At 44.0% G+C, this 19,531-nt stretch overlaps 1 protein-coding gene across 1 annotated transcript in view; it reads left to right on the forward strand.

Moving 5' to 3' along the window:
- Positions 1-13,709: 13,709 nt before the first annotated feature.
- Positions 13,710-19,531, forward strand: part of LOC309401559 (keratin, type I cytoskeletal 17-like) — a gene marked incomplete at its 5' end in the record, with an annotated part of 29,040 nt that continues 23,218 nt past the window's right edge. Inside the window, 2 exons of the mRNA XM_081970629.1 lie at positions 13,710-13,826; positions 16,335-16,463. Of these exons, the coding sequence (XP_081826755.1) occupies positions 13,710-13,826; positions 16,335-16,463 (246 nt within the window). The remainder of the gene's footprint in view (positions 13,827-16,334; positions 16,464-19,531) is intronic.

The following is a 19,531-nucleotide window of genomic DNA, read 5'->3' on the forward strand; positions in this document are numbered from 1 at the left end:
AATCAACTCCGTGAAGGAAGATGGTGCACAGGCCATCTTTAAGGAGTTCGAGGACATCTTCGGTACCAGTCTCGGTAAGTATGTGGGCACGCCAATCTCCTTTAGCTTGGACCCCAACATAGTGCCAATTAGGGTGAAGCCCAGGAGAGTGCCTTTCGCTCTCCGCCCTAAAATTGATAGGGAAATTGACAAGCTCCTGAGTCAGGGAATCCTTGAACCAGTCGACAATGCTCGCTGGGAGACCCCTATTGTGACCCTGGTCAAGCCTGATGAGTCAGTCCACATTTACCCAGACTATAAATGAACAATTAACAATGCGCTACCCATTGTACAGCACTTACTACATTCGCTAGGCCCAGGAAAAATCTTTGATAAATTGGACATGGTGCAGGCATACCAACAGTTGCCTGTAGATGGCACTACAGCAGAAGCTCAAACCATTGTGACGCACAGGGGTGCATTCAAATGCCACCACCTGCAATTTGGAGTTAGTATCGCCCCCGGACTGTTCCAAAGCGTCATGGAACGGCTTTTGCAGGGGATACCAGGAGTCGTCCCCTATTTCAACAACATCTTGATATCGGCTGCAAACGAGGCACAACTTTTAAAATGAGTTCGAATGGTTTTGACCAGAATTAGAGAAAAGGGCCTCCGGCTTAAAAAAGAAATATGCAAAATTAATGTACCAAGGATTGAGTTCCTGGGGTAGATGATCAATGGCTGTGGGATTCACCCGACCTCACAAAAAATAAAAGCAATCCAGGAAGCCCCCACACTCAGCAATCAAATCGAGCTGCAGGTGTTCTTTGGGCTCCTTAATTTCTACAGCATCTTTCTCAAACAGAAAGCCACCATTGCTGAACCGCTCCACCATCTCCTGGCCAAGAATGCCAAGTGGTCCTGGGGCCAAGCCGAGGTTGCCGCATTTGCCGCAGTCAAGCGACTGCTGACAGCTGATTCCCTTCTAGTCCAGTAGAGCCAGACGCTGCCACTGGTGTTAACCTGCGATGCATCTCCATTCGGCGTGGGTGCTGTCCTCATTCACTGCATGCCCAATGGCACAGAAGCCCCTATTGCTTTTTACTCACGAATCTTGTCTTCAGCAGAAAGAAACTACAGCCAGATGGACAGCGAGTGGTGGGAGTCAAAAGGTTCTACAAGTACCTTTACGGCCAGGATTTAGAACTTGTGACCGACCACAAGCTGTTGTTGGGACTACTGGCTGGGGACCAACCTACCCCAGTATTGTTATCTCCTCGCATGACCAGGTGGACTGGTTGCCTACTCCTACAATCTAATCCATCGCCCTGGCTCCACTCTGGGACATGCAGATGCTTTGAGCTGCTGTCTCCTACCAGAACTTTTGGCTGACCCCACTCCTGAGATACGCTCATTGACTGCTTGAACACTGGACCTGTCTCATCCAATGACGTTGCCTGTCATTCTGCCAAGGACTCCACCATCAAACAAATTTTGAACTGGGTGTGGAGGGTGTGGCCCAAGGTGCCTGTTGGGGCTGATTGTAAATTGTATGTTGCAAAACGAGATGAGTTGTTGGTAATTAATGGCTTTCTACTGTGGGGGGACCGAGTGGTAATTCTAAACAAACTGTGCAGGGCAGTATTGGAGGCTTTACATGTGGGGCATTCTGGCATTGTAAGGATGAAGTCTTTGGCTAGGAGTTACATTTGGTGGCCTAACATGGACAGGGAGATAGAAGAATGGGTGGCTACCTGCACACTGTGCCAGGAGTCAAGACCAGCTACCCCAGAGGCGCCCGCTAAGGAGTGGGAGCATCCTCAAGCACCCTGGTCTACGGTGCACATTGACTTTGCTGGCCCAGTGCATGGCCAAACTTTCCTTGTAGTTGTAGATGTGTACTCGAAGTGGTTAGAGGTAGTCCTGATGACCTCCACCACGGCAGAAGCAGTCATCAAGGTGCTACGGAGACTTTTCTCCATGCATGGCCTGCCCGACATCTTGGTCTCTGACAGCGGGCCCCAATTCACAGCCATTCAATTCGAGACCTACTTAGCAAGTCAGGGAATCAGGCATGCACTGGTCACTCCATTCCATCCAGCTTCCAATGGTCAGGCAGAGAGGATGGTGCAGTCTACAAAAGAGGCCCTCGTTAGGATGGGCCCGGGCAATTGGCAAATATGGGTTGATCACTATTTGTTAATCCAACACATCACGCCAAGTGCTACTACCGGGAGAAGCCCCTCCGAGCTTCTCATGGGTCGCCGGCTAAGGTCCCACTTAGACCGGCTACACCCAAACTACTCTGCTGCATCGCCCCCTGACTCCACAAGCAAAATTCGAAACTTTAGCGTAGGGGACTCGGTATATGCCCACAACTACACTGGGGGGGACTCTGTGGATCCCTACCATGGTGATAGGCATCACTGGGCCTCGCTCTTATCTGTTAGAGCTAGAGGATGGTAGAAATTGGAGGAGGCATGTTGACCAACTCCGTGGTCGCCTCTCCCACTCCAATCTTAGAACACCAGACGCAACTCCAGAACAATTCAGCCAAAGCCCTACCCAAAAGGAGCAAACACTCACTCCCTCTACAGCCATCTCAAACCCAAGGGTACTGGGGGACTTATCAGAATTTGTTGCAGGCCCACAGCGAGCTCCAAACGAGCAAATCCTAGAAGCTCCAGCCGTGGCCTGGGAAAAGTTCCAGGAGGTTCCACTGAGCAGAGCTGGAGAGCAGACAGGTCATCTGACCTGCCCAAAGAACCAGTTCCAAATGAACTGCGCAGGTCTGATAGGACTAAACAAAAACCCGCCTACTTACGTGATTACATAATCAATAGAAACATCCCAACTAAGAGGGGAGGGGTGTTAGATATTAACTCTATCTGCTATGGTTTCCACCTAGGTCCTCTGTTCAGGCGGGAACTGAGATTGAATCCTATTGGTTAAGAGGTCTGACAGCTCCCTATAAAAGGGCTGCTGTCAGACCAAGCAGTTGTTGTATTGTACAGACTGTTCTACTGTTAATAAAGAGCTGTTGTTGCCACAAGCCTGTCTCAGCCTTCTCAATACCCAATCCAACAGAAGGGGTAATCTTTGTCTGAGGCCATGGATGAAAAGCTGGGATGTGAAAGTGGATAGATTGGTGAAGCATGAAAAATTCACTGGTAAGCCAAAGGGCCCCCATGGGAGTGGGAGAGGTGGTTAGAGAGTGTTTAGACCCTTGTCCCTTACCCCATCACTTGTCTATTTTCTGGATGTTCTCATCGCTTGAGGGGATGCAGCCTGTCAGCCCTGGATCCATCTTTGATCAGACTTTACAGCGCTGCCACAGTGGGAATGGAGAGTACCAAAGGGAATAAATCATAATATTCTTTCACATGAGATCAAGGTCAGGCTGCTGGCACCTGGTGGGGAGTGAATGAAGTTTGGTAGCAGCTGAGATGGGATTGATTGGGCCACGTGATGTGAATGTCACTGGACAGAGCAGAATGTGAGTTTTAGTATGGATGGGGGAAATTGCGGGATATCACATTCGGGTTTTCCCCAGATGTGCCAATATGATTTCTCTAATTAAATCTTACTTTGATGGACTTTGCCTCAGAGTTCTGAATCGCAATGAGAAGTTAGTTGGGATGCTAACAGCTAGATCTATGCTATGAAGCCATTCATTTTCTATTTGGAATCTATCTTGGGCAGCTAACATGGAGGAGTCCTTCCCAATAAAAGCAGGTTTTCTTGGAAATCACGCCCAGGGTTTGCAAACGAAGTCTTGTCAGTTAGGACAAGATTCAAGAAATCTGTCTAACATGCACAATCTCCCCCCCCCCCCCATATTTTAATAAGACCAGGCAGAGACATGGACTCACTACAATACATCAGTCTTGATAAATTTTGCTTTTTTCATTGAATAGTGTGTTCTGAAAAGCCAAGTTACTTGACTAAATTAAAATGTACTGCATTGTGAATCCACACAATCAGAAAGTCATATAAATATGGCTCTTATTTTGTTTTTGGCAGATCTGTCAATCCTGGTCTGTTGGATGTTTTCTTTTTCAAGACTTTTTAATGTGTACTTAACAAGTCTCAGCGGATGGCAGCATCTGGTTGGCCTTTTTGGGAGTTTAAAAATGAAATCGAGTCAAATTTAAATATTGGACAAGAGACTACCAGGAAATATCATGGTGACACTTTGCCCAGATTGGAATATTTTAAAAAATCCTGAAAATGTAGTAATAAACCCATGAAAGCCAATTTGGTGTGATAATTATGACATCTGTCTAGAAACCCAAAGGACCATGTGTGTTTTCCTTAGAGACAAAACCAGTTGGGCAACTTTGGGCTAGCCACTTTCTCTTGGCCCCAGGAAGAAAGCAATGGCAATCTTCTTCCAAAAATGCTACCAAGGAAACTGCAGGATCCAGTCCCACATAGGAGTCAACACTGACTTGACAAACAAACAAACAACAACAAAACAAAACAAAGGAAAACAACCCCAACTACTTCTATAGCGATGCCAAAAAAACCTACACTGATATCCAGAGTTGTTAAGGATCAGGCAGCATATATTTAAATATTAATAAAACATTTATATATTCATATGGTCACCAGGAATTCAGTTCATCATTTACCTTTTTAAAAGGCACACATTTATAAACATGGTTTTCTGGACCATCTTGTATTATAAATCTGTGCTGGAATGGTTGTCATTCAGGCAGCTATTTAAGCACCAATCCCCTTGATCAGGAAAAAGATAATACTGTACATGATATTGCAAACCAAGCAGGAAAGAATAATGCAAAATTGCAAGAAATCAAGAGAAATAGAATAAGGAAGGTATAACACTATCTAATTATGATGTTAATTTGAATTGTTCTCATCATAAAGGGATTACAAATCCTACAAAATAGAAACATCTATTCTATTATTTGAAACGGATTTTCTCAGTCCAGAGGTGGTATTCAGCAGGTTCTGATCAGTTCCGGAGAAATGGTAGCGGAACTTTTGAGTAGTTCAGAGAACCAGTAAATACGACCTCTGACTGGCCCCGCCCCCATCTATTCTCTGCCTCCCGAGTCCCAACTGATTGGGAGGAAACGGGGATTTTGCAGTAACTTTCCCCTGGAGTGGGAAGGGAATGGATATTTTACAGTATCCTTCCCCTGCCATGCCCACCAAGCCACACCCACCAAGCCATGCCCCGCCCTCCAAGCTATGCTCACAGAACTGGTAGCAAATTTTTTTGAATCCCACCACTGTCTCAGTCAGCTTGTCATCCCTCTCTCCTTCCTCTCCTAATCTACTCCTATATAGTCTGTACAACGACCTAGCACATCAGGGGTGGGTTCCTGCCAGTTCTAACCTCTTCTATAGAAGAGGTTCCACAAATCTACAGTGCCATTTAGAATCAGTTCCAGCTCCCTCCCCCCCGCCTGTCCGCACATCATCAAGATGAAGAGCGAGAGGAGGAATTCTGGGAGTTGAAGTCCACAAGTCTTAAAGCTGTCAAGTTTGAACACCCTGAGGTTTTTTTCTAAAGGGTTAGGGGTGCAAGGGTCTTGTAACTTGACAGCTTTAAGACTTGTGTGCTTCAAATGCCAGAGTTTCTGAGCCAACATTTTGATTGCTAAGCAAGAGCGTTGTTAAGTGAGTTTCACCACATTTTATAAGTTGACCGTGCCCACCCAGTCACATGGCTGACAAACTACTCCCACCCGGTCACATGGCTGGCAAGCCACTCCCACAAAGCAGGCCACACCTACAGAAGGGGTTCTAAAAATTTTGAAACCCACCACTTTAGCACATTAAAAAAAAATCCAACTGTAAAGCTGGCAATACTATGAAATTATAAATAACAAGTTCTCAGGAGCTTTTCATTATGGATACCTTTGCTTTCTATGTGGGCTGGGAGCGGAGAAGAGAATATATATATATTTTCTGTAAGCCAGCAAAGCCATACTTGTCTACATAGCTGTGTATTTCAAAGGGTTGCAGCAGACCAGGAATGAATGAGGTTCCTGTATAAAAAGTTCAAGGCCCAGGTAGCTTTTTTCCTGGCTCCACTTTCTTAGTTACAGCATGCTTACCTGTGCCCAAAATCTTTTAGGGGTCCTTTGTTCCATGGCTTTCACTTTAAGGTACTGTTGCTATTCCTTATCCTATTTCCATTTCACATGTACAGCCTAATTTTTCCCCATGAGGTTCATCCATTACCTAGCTGCCTTTCTGACCCATGGCATCACACAATCTAAGACAGCCATTTTCCTTCCCACACATCTATCTTAAAGCATGCCAGAAATAATGTGGAAAGCAGCAGTATGTGTGACACTGTTAGATATTAACATATATCGGGATAAGTCTTCCCTCTGGTCCGCTCCTACAGCGGGAAACAGGTATCCCTGTGATTGGTCGAGGGGCGTGCCCAATCCCTATAAAAGGGGAACCCTCCGACTACAGAACAAGCTGGATCACTACTACTACTAATAAAGAGCTGTTAAGTCACTTCGTGTCCGCAGTCTGTCTCTCGTTGCCCAGATCCAACATTGGCGACGAGGGTGGGATTGAGAGACAGATAGGACGAAGAACGCTACCTCCAGAATCTCCGGATTTGATCCAGCCCAGGAATTCGGCAGTAATTCCGACAGCCATCTCAGATCACCGCAGCGCGGCAAATTCAAACTGAGAAGATGGCGATGCATGCTCCCCCCGCTCCTTTCGACCCAGCAAACGATGAATGGGAAGCTTTCATGATTCGTTTCGAGTGTTTCCTCGAAGCGAACGAATACACGGGGATCACCGATGCGAGGAAGAAAAACATCTTCCTCGGCTACTGCGGAAAGGAAGTCTTCAATACGGCCAGAGACCTCACCGCGCCTACTCCAATACAGGCAGTATCGTGGACGACGTTGCAACAGACTCTGCAAACTCATTACGCGCCAAAACCTTCCCGCCATGTCTGCCGCAAGGAATTCAACATGAGGACCCAGAAGGCGGGAGAATCCATCAATCAATATGTTGCAGCCCTACGAAAAGCAGCAACTCACTGCGAATACAGAGATCTGGAAGAGCACATCTTAGAGCAGCTCATCTGTGGGTTAAGAGACATTTCTTTGCAAAAGAAGCTGTTGGCAAACCCGAATTTAACCCTACAGACAGCGTTAAACGAAGCAAGAGCGTCAGAGTCAGCGGAGAAATCATCAGTGACCATACAACGAGGGGCCAACGTAAACCAGCCAGCACCAAGACAAACCAGAGTTCACTACGAGGACACAAGCCCCGACTTCGAGAATCCCGAGTTCGAGGACAGTCACCTGATGCAGAGCAGTCACGTGAGGCCTGGGGGGAGACCTGGATCCCGTTTGCCGCCCTGCGCAAGCTGCGGAGGGAATCACCCCAGGTCTACTTGTAGGTTCAGGAACGTTGTTTGTTCGCACTGCAACAAACTTGGGCACATCGCACGAGTGTGCCGGAGCGGAGTCCCTGCCTCACGGCAGCCACCCATGTACCGCCAACAGAAGCCCAACCCAGGGGCTTGGCGAAATCAAAAAGGGCGCCCAGAGAGAAATCCACAAGTGTTTACCCAGAGAGAAAATTTCCAAAGAGCTGAACGAGCGTATTCCCAGAGAGATTACTCACAAGGAAGTGAGCGAGCGTATCCCCAGAGAGAATACACACAAAGAGCTGAAAGAGCGTTCTATCAAGACGCTCAACGAGAGTATTTTCAGGATGTTGACGATGAGATAGAGTTGACCCAGAGAGAGGAGTTGCGAACGTATCTCACCACAATACATCAGGTCCGCCCTAAGCGGCCCAAAAGGCTGAGAGTCACAGTCCTCTTGGAGGGCTCACCTTGCGAGCTAGAAGTTGACACAGGATCGACCCTGACGATCATTTCATGGGCATCCATGAAACAGGCTATCCCTAGCCTCAGAAAGAGCCAGCTACACGCTCCAGACGTCTTGCTACGAGACTACCAGGGGAACCAAGTCCCCATCGTGGGCCAAGGCACATTCCACATCCGTTTCAAGGACATCGAAGCCCAGCTGCCTGTGACCATCGCCAGGGCACCATTGCAGAACCTTCTGGGGCTTGATTGGTTTGAAGCCCTGGGGTTAGAAGTCACCGGAATCAACGCCGTGAGAAACAGCAGCGCTGAACAGATTTTTAAGGAATTCGAGGATGTGTTCAGCCCCGGTCTTGGTAAGTATGTGGGTAAACCAATATCATTCAATTTAGACCCCAAAGTGGCGCCAATCCGACTTAAACCAAGACGAGTGCCTTTTGCACTCCGCCCAAAAATAGATAAAGAGATAGATAAGTTAGTGGAGCAAGGAATCCTTGAGCCGGTAGATCACGCGCGCTGGGAAACGCCCATCGTGACCCCAGTCAAACCAGACGGATCAGTCCGCATCTGCGCGGACTATAAATGCACAATTAATGTCGCGCTACAACAGAGCGCATATCCTGTGCCTGTAGTACAGCACTTATTGCACTCGTTGGGGCCAGGAAAGGTATTTGCAAAGTTAGACATGGCACAAGCTTACCAGCAACTGCCAGTTGATAGTGCCACAGCGGAGGCCCAAACTATAGTGACGCATAGAGGAGCATTCAAATGCAACCGGCTACAATTTGGCGTAAGCATTGCCCCAGGACTGTTCCAGAGCGTCATGGAACGACTTTTGCAAGGGATACCAGGAGTCGTCCCCTATTTTGACGACATCTTGGTGTCTGCTGCAAATGAGGAGCAATTAAACAAAAGAATCAGATCTGTTTTGGCCAGAATCAGAGAAAAGGGTCTCCGCCTTAAAAAAGAAAAATGCCAAATTAACGTGCCTAGCGTAGAATTCCTGGGTTATAGAATCGATGGTCAGGGAATACACCCCACTTCAAAGAAAATTAAGGCGATCCAGGACGCCCCCACACCACGAAATCAGACCGAGTTGCAGGCCTTCCTCGGATTACTTAATTTCTACAGCATTTTTCTGAGACAGAAGGCGACCGTTGCTGAGCCTCTACACCGTCTACTCCAGAGGAACGCACCATGGAAATGGGGACGATCCGAAGCTGCAGCTTTCGCCGGGGTAAAGCGCCTGCTCACCACTGACTCACTGCTTGTGCAATACAGCCAGACCCTACCGCTGGTATTGACCTGCGACGCATCACCTTTCGGAGTTGGAGCAGTCCTCAGCCACAGGATGCCCGACGGAAAAGAAGCACCCATCGCGTTCTACTCCAGAACTCTGTCATCGGCCGAAAGAAATTACAGCCAAATGGACAGGGAAGCGCTGGCTGCCGTCGCGGGAGTAAAACGTTTCCACGAATACCTCTACGGCCGCGATTTTGAACTGATCACAGATCACAAACCACTGTTGGGACTTCTGGCGGGAAACCGCCCCACTCCGGTCTCCCTTTCTCCTCGCATGACCAGGTGGACTGTTTTCCTGGCTGCGTATTCATACAAACTGATTCATCGACCGGGCTCCACTCTTGGACACGCAGACGCACTCAGCCGTTGCCCATTACCTGACATTCTGCCAGACCCCACTCCAGAAGTACCGGTATTGCTCATTGACTGTTTGGATTCGGGACCGGTTTCTTCCTACGATGTTGCAAGGTTCTCCTCTAAAGACAATTTAATAAAACAAGTTCAAACTTGGGTTTGGAGGGGGTGGCCGAAGGGAAATGTGGGCCCGGAATTCAAAATGTTTTGGTCAAAACGGGACGAGCTCTCAGTGCTACAGGGATGTTTGTTGTGGGGGGATCGAGTTGTTATTCCGTATGCTTTACGTAAAAATGTATTGAATGCTTTACATTTGGGTCATCCGGGGATTGTTAGAATGAAGGCGTTAGCAAGAAGTTACGTGTGGTGGCCAAACATGGACAAAGAAATAGAGGAGTGGGTGGCCACTTGCGACCCCTGCCAGGAATCGAGACCAGCACCCCCGGAAGCGCCCGCCACAGAATGGGAGAAACCCAAAGCACCCTGGTTGCGAATACACATCGACTTCGCAGGGCCATTCCAAGGTCAGACTTTCCTTATAGTTGTGGATGCATACTCAAAATGGCTAGATGTAGTCCTAATGACTTCAACCACGGCAGAGGCAGTCATAAAGGTTCTACGGCGACTTTTCGCCACCCATGGTCTGCCAGATCTCCTAGTATCCGATAACGGGCCCCAATTCACGGCCATGCAGTTTGAAACATTTTTAGCAGCGTTGGGAATCCAGCATGCCCTCGTCGCGCCATTCCATCCAGCGTCCAACGGTCAGGCAGAGAGAATGGTGCGATTCGCAAAAGAGGCCCTCGCTAGGATGGGTCCAGGTGATTGGCAAACACGCATTGACCATTACCTCCTCATTCAACACATTACCCCGAGCGCAACGACGGGTAGGAGCCCCGCTGAACTACTCATGGGCCGCCGCCTACGATCTCACCTAGACCGGCTCCACCCGAATTACTCTGCCACGGCTCTCCCAGACTCTACAAGCAAAATCCGGTCTTTCAGAGTAGGGGATTCAGTTTACGCCCACAACTACGCAGGGGGTACATTATGGATGCCGGCAAAGGTCATTGGCATCACAGGTCCACGATCGTATCTGCTGGAACTAGAAGATGGGCGGAACTGGAAAAGGCACATCGATCAACTTCGGGGTCGCCTAGCACACTCCAACCTTCGCAATGAAGACGAGAGTTTCCTGTCTACAGAAAGTCAGCCACAAGAAAACCCCATCATAGGAAACAACGACACCGGCGAGCCAAGCGTGGAACAAGACAACACGCACGTAGCAGAGCAACCCCCAGACAACGCAGCCGAACAAACTCCTGAACGCCCGAGCAACGAAGACACAAGACCTCCAGAACGGGAAATAGGAAAAGCACCCGATCCTGCAACTACTTCGAACCAACCCGCACCCAGTCCTGCAACCACTTCAAACCAACCCGAACTACGACGTTCCTCCCGAGCAAGACAAACACCCACCTACCTAAAAGATTATGTTACCTACCGCAACGTCCCATCTAGGAGGGGAGGGGTGTTAGATATTAACATATATCGGGATAAGTCTTCCCTCTGGTCCGCTCCTACAGCGGGAAACAGGTATCCCTGTGATTGGTCGAGGGGCGTGCCCAATCCCTATAAAAGGGGAACCCTCCGACTACAGAACAAGCTGGATCACTACTACTACTAATAAAGAGCTGTTAAGTCACTTCGTGTCCGCAGTCTGTCTCTCGTTGCCCAGATCCAACAGACACAGTATAAGAGCAGCTGGGTTTTGTGTCACCAAATCTCACTGCAATTTACTACCTTGCTTTTGGTCTGTAAGCCTCAGATGGTGATTGTTGTATTGACCAATGTCATATACTTCATTGTAAGCTTAATGTATTTTCAGAGATTTACTGTGGAATCTCTTGTTGAAACTATTAATGTATTACTAGGGATTTTCCATCTCAATTCTTTTGCTTGTAAAATACAATTTGTAGGGGGAAAAGCCATGGAAAATTCCAGGCATTTGAAGATTTCACATTCTTCTGCTTTTGTTTTTAGAAGTTTCCCCTGTTGCATTGATCCACTATGATTTACTTACTGGAATATCCACATACTTCATGTGAAGTCATCTTGTTTATCATTTTTCCTTCTAATTTTTAAACCAAGCATATCCAAAATCCTGAGTTTAAATCAAAAGGTAATAGCAATTTCTCTGTATTATTGGATAAAATTATATTAAATTTGGTGGAATTTGAAACATGTTGTAAGATATTCCTTTTATATACTACATTCCAACATTTGAGTCATCTAAAGTTTGATGATGAATGTAATACTAAATTCTAAATATTATTGAAATTCATACACAGTTCTCTATACAAATGATTTGCTCCATACAAATGATTATTATATGCCTTACTGCCTCATACAGTACACTGAATTGATAATAAATCATTGTTTTATAGGCATAGCTGAATGGGAATCATGATCCCTAGAATTCATTTAACAGAAAATGTCTCAAGGTGAAGGTTTACTGTATGGGTCTTAAGGAGTAAAATGCTTGCATCTAATGCTTTGAACAATAGAAATTTAATCCTTATGAGAAAATTGGGACAATTTTCTCATAAGGATTTACAACAAACCCATAATTTAATGGTCTGTGGTAAAGCAGACTTTGGAGTCAATGTAAACAAAACCCTATTTATATTTTTTTATTTTATATATGTGTAAAATACTATTTGGATTTCATAGGCATTTTGCGTTAATGGATTCTCCTCTGCCTTTTAACCCTATTATTCTATGCAATATGAATGAAAATGATTTCTCACACATCCCTAAATTATGTTTTTTTAAATCATAAAAATTATAGAGCACAATGGATCATGAGGCTAGAATGCTGGGTTGGCAATCAACAAGCCATGTTCGAAGCCCGAGTGCTGTTGCATGCTGGGATGAGCTCCTGTCCCCCAGCTTCTGCCAATCTGGCAGGCCGAAAGTGAGTAACCATAAGTTGGTAGGTACCACTTTGATGGGCACATTAATGGAGTCATGAAAAGACCTTTAATCCTTTCAATCTGGAAGTGCCTTTGGTGCTTTCAACATGAAGAGGAATGGGGGATCATCAAAAATGTTCACCAGGATGGGTGAACTGTAAATTATTTTTTCATAAAATTTAAAAATGATGTTTGTATAGCAGCATTTAAGGACCAGTCCCAGAGCTAGTATTTCAGTGCATAGAAATATATTGCCAAGCTATTAATTCAATATATTTTACGTATATGGGGATGGGGTGGGGGGAGAAAATTGGTTAATTAGGATTATAGGACTAAATGTCTATGGTGATTCTCAATCATCAGGTCATGATGATCAAAGGTGCTTTTTTGAAGAGGCAACTGGACGAGAAAGTATAAAAATCTACTGGGGCCTCCCCCCCCTCAAAAAAGGAGAGATTAAGATGCTGGCACAATAGTTTAAGAATTTTAACTTGCCTACATTAGGAACATTGGAAAAGCACCATTAAGGCCAAGTATACTTATAAACAGTATTAGTTCTGCAAAAGGGTGGAATTTCCTCTAGTAAGGAAACTGTAGAAGCAGCAATGAGAAAATGTGGGAGTACTACAGATGCATGCCAGTATTATGTGGTTCCTCCATAAAATGTGAGTGACTGAGTGATAGCAATTTCATAACAAGAGCTCACATGAAACCCCTCCCCATGCATTTCTTACTGAACCTCTTTCATTTTTATGGAATCAATCCCCACCCATTTCTTTTCCTTCCATTATTATTTTTTGAATCATTGTGCTTATTTGGCTTGGGAACTGTAAGGTCGGTATGAACATTCAGCTTGGTGTTATTTTTGATGAAGTGGATTGAGATCTGATCAGAGAATTTTGCAATGGCCCAGCAAACTAGCCTCAAGGATGAGGTGGAGGGGGGAACGACCTTGGGCTTGGTTTCCAAAACAAACTCTTTTCTTTATGTTATCATGAGGTACAACCAGACAGTCCAGTAAGGGGAAGGCTGAAGATTAGTTTTGCCCTTAACTTGCCTATATAAGGAGACTTTCAAAGATTTACTTTGCTTTCACTCTTCCGTTTTGCACTGCTTCTGCAGGTGAAACCATGCCTACTACCTTTTCCACTCACAGCATGTCCTCTGGAAGCATGCAAGGACCCAGGGGAAGACGCCTGCTTGTCTTAAGTAGTTCTCAGGCAGTGCCAAGTATCCACAGGGCTAGAGGGGACATGGCTGGACTGTCATATGGTGATGGGCATGCATTTATGGACACAAATATTCTGGACATGAATGAAAAGGGCACCATGAAAAATCTGAATGACCGCCTGGCTGCCTACCTGGACAAAGTGAGTAATCAGATAATGTTTTCCTAGTGGCAATGTGAGGGAAAAAGTAATACTATAAAGGTATGTCTAACTTTGTCTTTGGGGCATTTTTGTGGAATATGGAAGAATATAAGACAGCTACTTGACAAGGAAGATGTTTGTCTAAGTGACAAACATTCTAGCATTTTTTCTGGAAGAAAGATACACGTGGGATCTTTCCAATTATTCAGTGTTAAAGGAAAGATGTTGGTAAATGTTTAGATGAATTATTAGATCATGTCCCTTCCTCTACCCAAGAAAGACAATGTTTGATAGAAAATTACAGAAGAGTATGATTTGAGAGGATAAGAGGAAGAAAATAATGGAGTCAAAAGCCAATAATTTTTCTTTGTTTCTGTCATCGGTATTCTATTTGTTCTTGGCTTTCAAGCATGCTTGTGAATACCCAAGGATTAATCCTGTAAAGCTGAGTAAGGGCCAAGATTTTTTGAATGTACTTTATATTTTGTTTTGAAGAATATTATTTAAAAAAGTACCTGATCTACACTGGCAGGGCATAGGAGTTCTTTTTTTCCTTGAAGCATTCAGATCTGCTTTATTTAATGGTTTTATTTATTGAGGAGACTTATTTTTATATGAGATTAGGGGGCATATAACCCTGGGAATCTTACAACATAAAAAATAAACAAAAAAATAAGACAGGAGTTTTAACAGTAAAATCATATTTTATGGTACTCTAAGGCAACACTCCCCCCCCCAATACATCGGCCATCAACCTCAAAACTTCTACCTTCCATTAGAAAAACTCATCTCGTGTGAAATAGTTTTCACAGTGTAACAGAGGTACTCCAGAACACAGTTTATGGACTAATAATAAATAAATACATTTCTATGTGATTGTAGTCTGTGTTTTACTGGTTTTTGTGGTAAAATGCTTTAGTTATGTAAGATTTATTTTCTTTGTTTTATATTGCAGAAAGTTCTAAATGAGACACTGAATTCAAACAATTTGGAAGTTAGCAAGGAAAGATTAATTGTAGTTATTTGCAATAATTGTAGGTTATTTGCAATGGCCAGTGGTTGCTGTTTTAAATGTCTTGATACACTATCTTTTGGGGGATGGAAGTGTGGTAGGTATAATTTTCCCTGAACTCCATATGTTTGGTACCACAGAAACATTGTTTGATTGCACTTTGATGCAATGTGTCATTAGCATGACAACACCCAGGATGGAATTGTCCTCTCACTATGGAGATGATATTCCCTGTCTACACAAATTAAAATCTCTGTCTTTATCTCTTGACATTTCTCTCAATTTATGAGCCTCTTTAAGAGCTATAATTCTAAACACAGGCTTAGAAGAGACAATAATTAACCCAGAATGTTGAATAGAGAAAATAGAGGATTTTGAAGTATAGCTAATCCTCCAGCACAGAAACAACTAAATAGATTGTAATCTACCATCTCAGTATGAGAACATGGAATCATATTTGTAAGGATAAATTAAAATGACTTTTCTTTTCAGACTTGAGACAAAGCAAGACATAGCAGAGCAGAACAGAAATAGTTCCAATTCCTTCCATGGCTGGGACCATGTGTTTAGTCAATAGTGGTATTATACCACTTTCATTAATTTAAATATAACATATATGCAACTATGCAAATAAGCTTCCAATAATTTCCCCCCATTTAGTACTTTCTAAAGATTTTCAGATTGTATTTTTCTTGATACACTAGGACCTTTCATTTAGGAAATGTCATAGTGGATTCTGCTAGTATAACTTTTGAAGACATCTATTTTTCATACTCCACTATTCTGTTTTCTCTGGTGATTTTAAAAAGACAGAAGTATTCTCTTTATCATTCTTTCTTCATCCAAATTTCAGGATGGAACCATTCTAGGAGTGATCAATAGATAAGTGTAGGATTAAGGTCTATTTCTCTTACTTTCCACCTCCGTCTCTGCACTCTGTATTCCTACCAACCCGAGTAAAGCCATTTCCACACTGAGGACTTCCAATGGCATCATTCAGGTATTGGTGGGGGGGGGAGGAGGAAATAAAGCCTGTTCTCCTTACAACTACAGCAACACAACAATAGTTCAATGACTTGAGAAGAAGATGCTATGCAGTGAGGAACTGGCCAAGTACCTATGGCAATTCTAAGAATGCATAGTCTGTTAAAGGTATGATCAAGGAAGGAAGGAAGGAAGGAATTGCAGGAGGAAAGAGGGGCTGATTTTCTTCTGCCCTTCATTCAATCTTTCCAATCTAATTATTGACATTGGCTACATGAATGAGAGATTCTGGAAGTCTGAGGGCACCAGTTAAGAAAGTCAATTACTCATTCAAGACAGTCTATGTGTCTGTCGAATTATTCATTTATCTATGTCCAAAGCTGACAGTAGTTCCGTCTGATGATGATACTTAAAGTCAAATAGCAAAGCACATCTAGAGATTTTAAGATTCTGCAAGCTGTTCTTTATTCTGATATTCTAATTCAGTTTTACTTTATTTTCCTTAAAACAAGGTGCTGTCCCTTGAAAAAACTAACATGCAACTGGAGCAGAACATCCAAGATTACTACACAAAACGAGCATCAACTGGTACCTCTGATATGAGTGCCTATTTCAATGCCATGACCCAGCTAAAGTCTGAGGTATTATGTTGATTTTTTTTCTTTTTTGCTGTTCGACATAGGATGTATTAGTGACCTGAAACAAGTCTGTCTCAAAATATTTTGTTTCTGAGGAAGAGATCAAGATGATGTCTCCCCATTCTATATATAAAAGTTAAACACATATTTTATTTTACATCAGTCACACTATTTTGTCCTGCACTGCAGCTGAGGGTGGAAACTTCAGAGCAAAGAACTAGCCATGTGGCATGTGAGGTTATGTCAGTTTCTGGTCCTCAACATTTGTTTCTTGAGTTGGTGGCTTTATCTCTCTCACAAAATTACTTGCAGTGTCATAAAGCAATGCTCAGAGGAAAGTACCAAGAGATGTGAACTTTGTGTGGTTTCTAGAAATGTTGAATTCTAACTTTATTTTCTAGAAATCTCAAAATTTTTAAAAAAAGGGTGAATGTGGATTTCTACATTTTGTTTATCTTAATGACACAATGAGACTATATCTGGAGCCCTCAAATCTACACCATTCTCAAGGCTCCTTATTCTTCCTAACATCACCCTTCCTGATTTCAGGTGACAACAACAGACAGTTTGAGAATGGAATAAGATAAACAGTCAATTGACTTCGAGAGATCTTCCAATCATGAAATATTAGACTCTACCTCTCACCAGGCATAAGTCTAGGAAACCAATTCAGAATAACATATCACAGTCATGATTTAGACCAGTGGCTCCCAACCTTTTTTTAGCTATGCCCCACCTAAGCATCTGTAAAATCCTGATGTACCCCTGTGACATATACTTCTTACTTTACTCAAAAAGTGAACTCTACTCATGCAAAGGAAGCCTAAAAGGCCATTAACATGGTTTAAACAAAGTTTAAATTTCCCCCATTAAAAATCAAATTGTCCCCATCCTGTGGGGCATGGGCCCCACATTGCGAATCACTGATCTAGATGAAGAATTGAGATCAAAACAGGCAGCCTTTAATAACTATAACCAAATAGGTGAAGTAGATCAAACCACTCCCAGGAATACAGTTGCCCTGAAAAATATGGAGCCACCACAATGGAATCAGGATAGGCCATACCAAAACTAAGATGAAAGGTCTTTAATTGGGGAATTGTCAAGAGTCCGCAGTGTGACTGTGGTACACCAAAACAAATGATAAAGCAAGCTACACAGCCAGACTTGACTCCGCGGGACGAGGCTACAAGAGCCATGCTACCCCAAGAAGCAATGGCCAAAGAGATACTGTCGAGCCGGCAGATGAAGGATAGATTGGAACAAACCCCAGCCTATGAGTGGAGGGCATTGGGAACGGCAGACCCCAGATGCTCTTGGGAATGGGGACTTCCACTACCATCACACAGCCAGTCATTGGTGGGCCTTCCAGAGCAGTTCAGCCAACTCAATATGGGCAGCGCCTCTCCACTCCTTGGAACTGGGTAATCCCAGTGAGCCCTGGCTCAACCCACATTTACTTTTCTGAACCTCAAGGTGCAGCACCACCAAGCAGAGCGTCGGCCTCATTCTATTCAGCATGAAGCAGATCATGCCACAGCCTCCAGTGTTGGGCCCAATCTACTGAGAGAGTAGCCCATGTGGAGTTTGGAACACAACAGCAGCAGGGCCCAATGGCTCAACTCGATTTGGCTATGCCAGGGCCACAATGGGGGCTGGTGGGACTTAGTATGCTGCCCCAGCAGCCTATTTTTAGACTGTCCCCAGTCAACAAGATCCCATCTGGGTGGGCATTCTCCCCTGGCCAGGGGTGGATACAGTATCAGTGGATGCTGTTCCAGCCACTAGTCATGGTTCCACCACAAGTACTGCATCAGCAGCCAGTGTAAGTTCCACTGCTGGCTATGTCCCAGCCACAAGTGCCTGCCCAACCACCCACGCAACTCCAATCATTGGCAGCTGCCCAGCAACTGGTGCCAGCCCAACAGCCTATCCTACCAACCACTCCTCCTCCAAGAATTAGAGTGACCTTTGATGGGCCAGCTAGCCTATTTCCTCAACCAAGTCTGGACATACATTGATTATTATGGAGATCAATACCCAACCAACCAGGAATTAATTTTGGTGATTGCAAATGACATGAATGAGGGAGAAGTGGTGGAATGAATAGCTGAGCTTCATGAAGAAGCCCCTGAGCTAGATGATGCAGATGAATTTGTCTAGCTGTTCTGAGGCTGCTTCAAGCACATGGTCCATCAAGTGGAGGCCGAGGCCCAAATCAAGGAATTTAAACAAGCTTAAGAAGGAATTAGCAAGAGACATTAAAAAACTAACCAAAACTTCTTTGAAAATGCAAAAACAAAACAAAACAGGGAGGTGGTTAGCATATAAATTGAAGAAATATAAAGAGAAAAGAGGGATGGAAAAGATGGAAAAGATGAATGAGTAAACTACAAATTAGTAAACTAGATGAGGAAAGAGAGATGTGCTATCAGAATGAGAAGAAAAAGAATATAGTGCAGGATTATTATAAGAAACTGTATGATGATATAGACAGATATTCGGAAGATAAAGCAATAAAATGTTTAAAGAAAGTCTCACTGCCTAAAATTTCAGAACAAACGAAAGTATGTTAAATGAAAAAATAAGGTTGCCAGAATTAATTGAGGCAATAAAAAAAAACAAAAGTGTGTAAATCATTGTCAGATAAGGCCTATGACCTGCGCAGTAACTCTTCAGCTTGGCTAGCAAACAATTAATGCAGTGACAAGGCACCTACTACCACATGTGGTAGTCATGTAGCAAAGCAAAAGAATATCGGCAAAGGATTTGAAGGTGGTTGGAAGAAATGATCAGACAGAGATTGGAATTCAAACCAGAAATATTCCTATTAGGAATTATCAAAGAGGATTTAAGCAAAGGGTTAACATATTTAACACTGCATATCTTAACAGCTGCAAGTATAGTTTATGCCCCACAATGGAAGAGTGGAAACATACCTAAAGAAAGAGAAATTACAAAGAAAATATTTGACTGTGCAGAATGTGATAGACTGATGCTTGAACTGAAGAATAAAGGACAGGCAGAGTACTATGAGATTTGGGATAGATTTTATCAGTGGTTGGATTTAA

Source organism: Natrix helvetica (assembly GCF_964273705.1).
Source record: "Natrix helvetica genome assembly, chromosome: Z".
Classification (NCBI taxonomy): Eukaryota; Metazoa; Chordata; class Lepidosauria; order Squamata; family Natricidae; genus Natrix; species Natrix helvetica.